Source organism: Gavialis gangeticus, unplaced genomic scaffold, assembly GCF_001723915.1.
Source record: "Gavialis gangeticus isolate Ggan-Ray unplaced genomic scaffold, GavGan_comp1, whole genome shotgun sequence".
NCBI lineage: Eukaryota > Metazoa > Chordata > Crocodylia > Gavialidae > Gavialis > Gavialis gangeticus.
In genome coordinates, this window is record NW_017729029.1 from 15,516,904 (window position 1) to 15,518,021 (window position 1,118).

The 1,118-nt window shown below is 54.3% G+C and overlaps 1 protein-coding gene across 1 annotated transcript in view; it reads left to right on the forward strand.

The window, feature by feature from the left end:
• ZIC3 (Zic family member 3) overlaps window positions 1-63 on the forward strand; it is a 31,166-nt gene extending 31,103 nt beyond the window's left edge. Inside the window, exon 5 of the mRNA XM_019521022.1 lies at window positions 34-63. Within this exon, the coding sequence (XP_019376567.1) occupies window positions 34-63 (30 nt within the window). The remainder of the gene's footprint in view (window positions 1-33) is intronic.
• Window positions 64-1,118: the final 1,055 nt, after the last annotated feature.

Sequence of the window (1,118 nt, forward strand, 5' to 3'; positions counted from 1 at the left end):
CTCTCTCTCTCTCTCTCTCTCTTTCTCTCTCAGCATTACACTTGTGAATGTATTCTCGTCTGATGGGGTCGCTCCGTGTTTTTTCAGGATGAAGGGTGTGGTGTTCTGCCCGGATCGTGACCGTTTTCGAGTCTGAAACCGTTGCCTTTTTGTAATAACTTCTTCTTCTTCTTCTTCTTTTTTTTTTTGTAAATACATATCCGCGATGCCATATTTATCGTTTGTAATTTAAGGATCGAGACAAAAAAAAAAAAAAGTGCCGGGAACTGAACAATATTTATGGAGAGGGGGAAAAAAAAAAGAATTAATAATAATAATTAATAATAATAATGGTTTTCTAACAAAACAAAAAAAAAAAAAGAAGAAAGAGTGGGGAAAAAACCGAAACAAACAAAAAAGAAAATTCCCTGGGAACGGATGGGAACTCTGTACAGCTTTTGGTTATAACTGCTTTAGCATTAAAAGTTTATTGTTTTGGAAAGAGCCCGTTCCCCGCGTTTTTCCACCCAATTCCCCCCCCTCCCCCCGGTAGCCCGGTTCCCTGCCGGGCCCGGGCCGCTGCCGCGGTCGCGGTGCGTGTGTCCCCCCCTTGCCCCGCGCCCTCCCGGACTCGTGCTGCTGCAAACGCGGTGCTGCCGGCGGGGCCGGGGCAGTGTCCCGTCCGTCCGGGAGCAGGAGGTAAACGACCCCCGCATGCGGAGAGCGGGCGCAGGAGCAGCCCTGCCCGCGGGTGGGTGTCTGTGTGTCCCAGGCGGCGCGGATCCGGAGCCGGTGACGAGCTGTTTACTTCGGATTAAAGTAAGTGCTGCTTCATCTATCCCCAGTGTGTGTGTGTGTGACCCCCCCATCTGCTTCTGCACATTGTAATGTTTTAAATATCTATTTTAAAAATGTGTGTGTGTGTGTGGGGGGGGGGGCAGCCGCAGGGAGCCGTGTCCGCGCGGACGCGCTGCTCCGGGACGAGCCGCTGCGCGTCCCGCTTGGGGCACCCCCCGGGCAGGGGGCCCGGCTCCTGCCTGCACTTGCGGCGCAGCAAACCCCGGGATGTTTAAACGCTTTTTGCTCCTTGCAGGGCGAGCCGGGCCGGGCCGGGCCGGGCGGGGAGGGCGCCTCGGAGC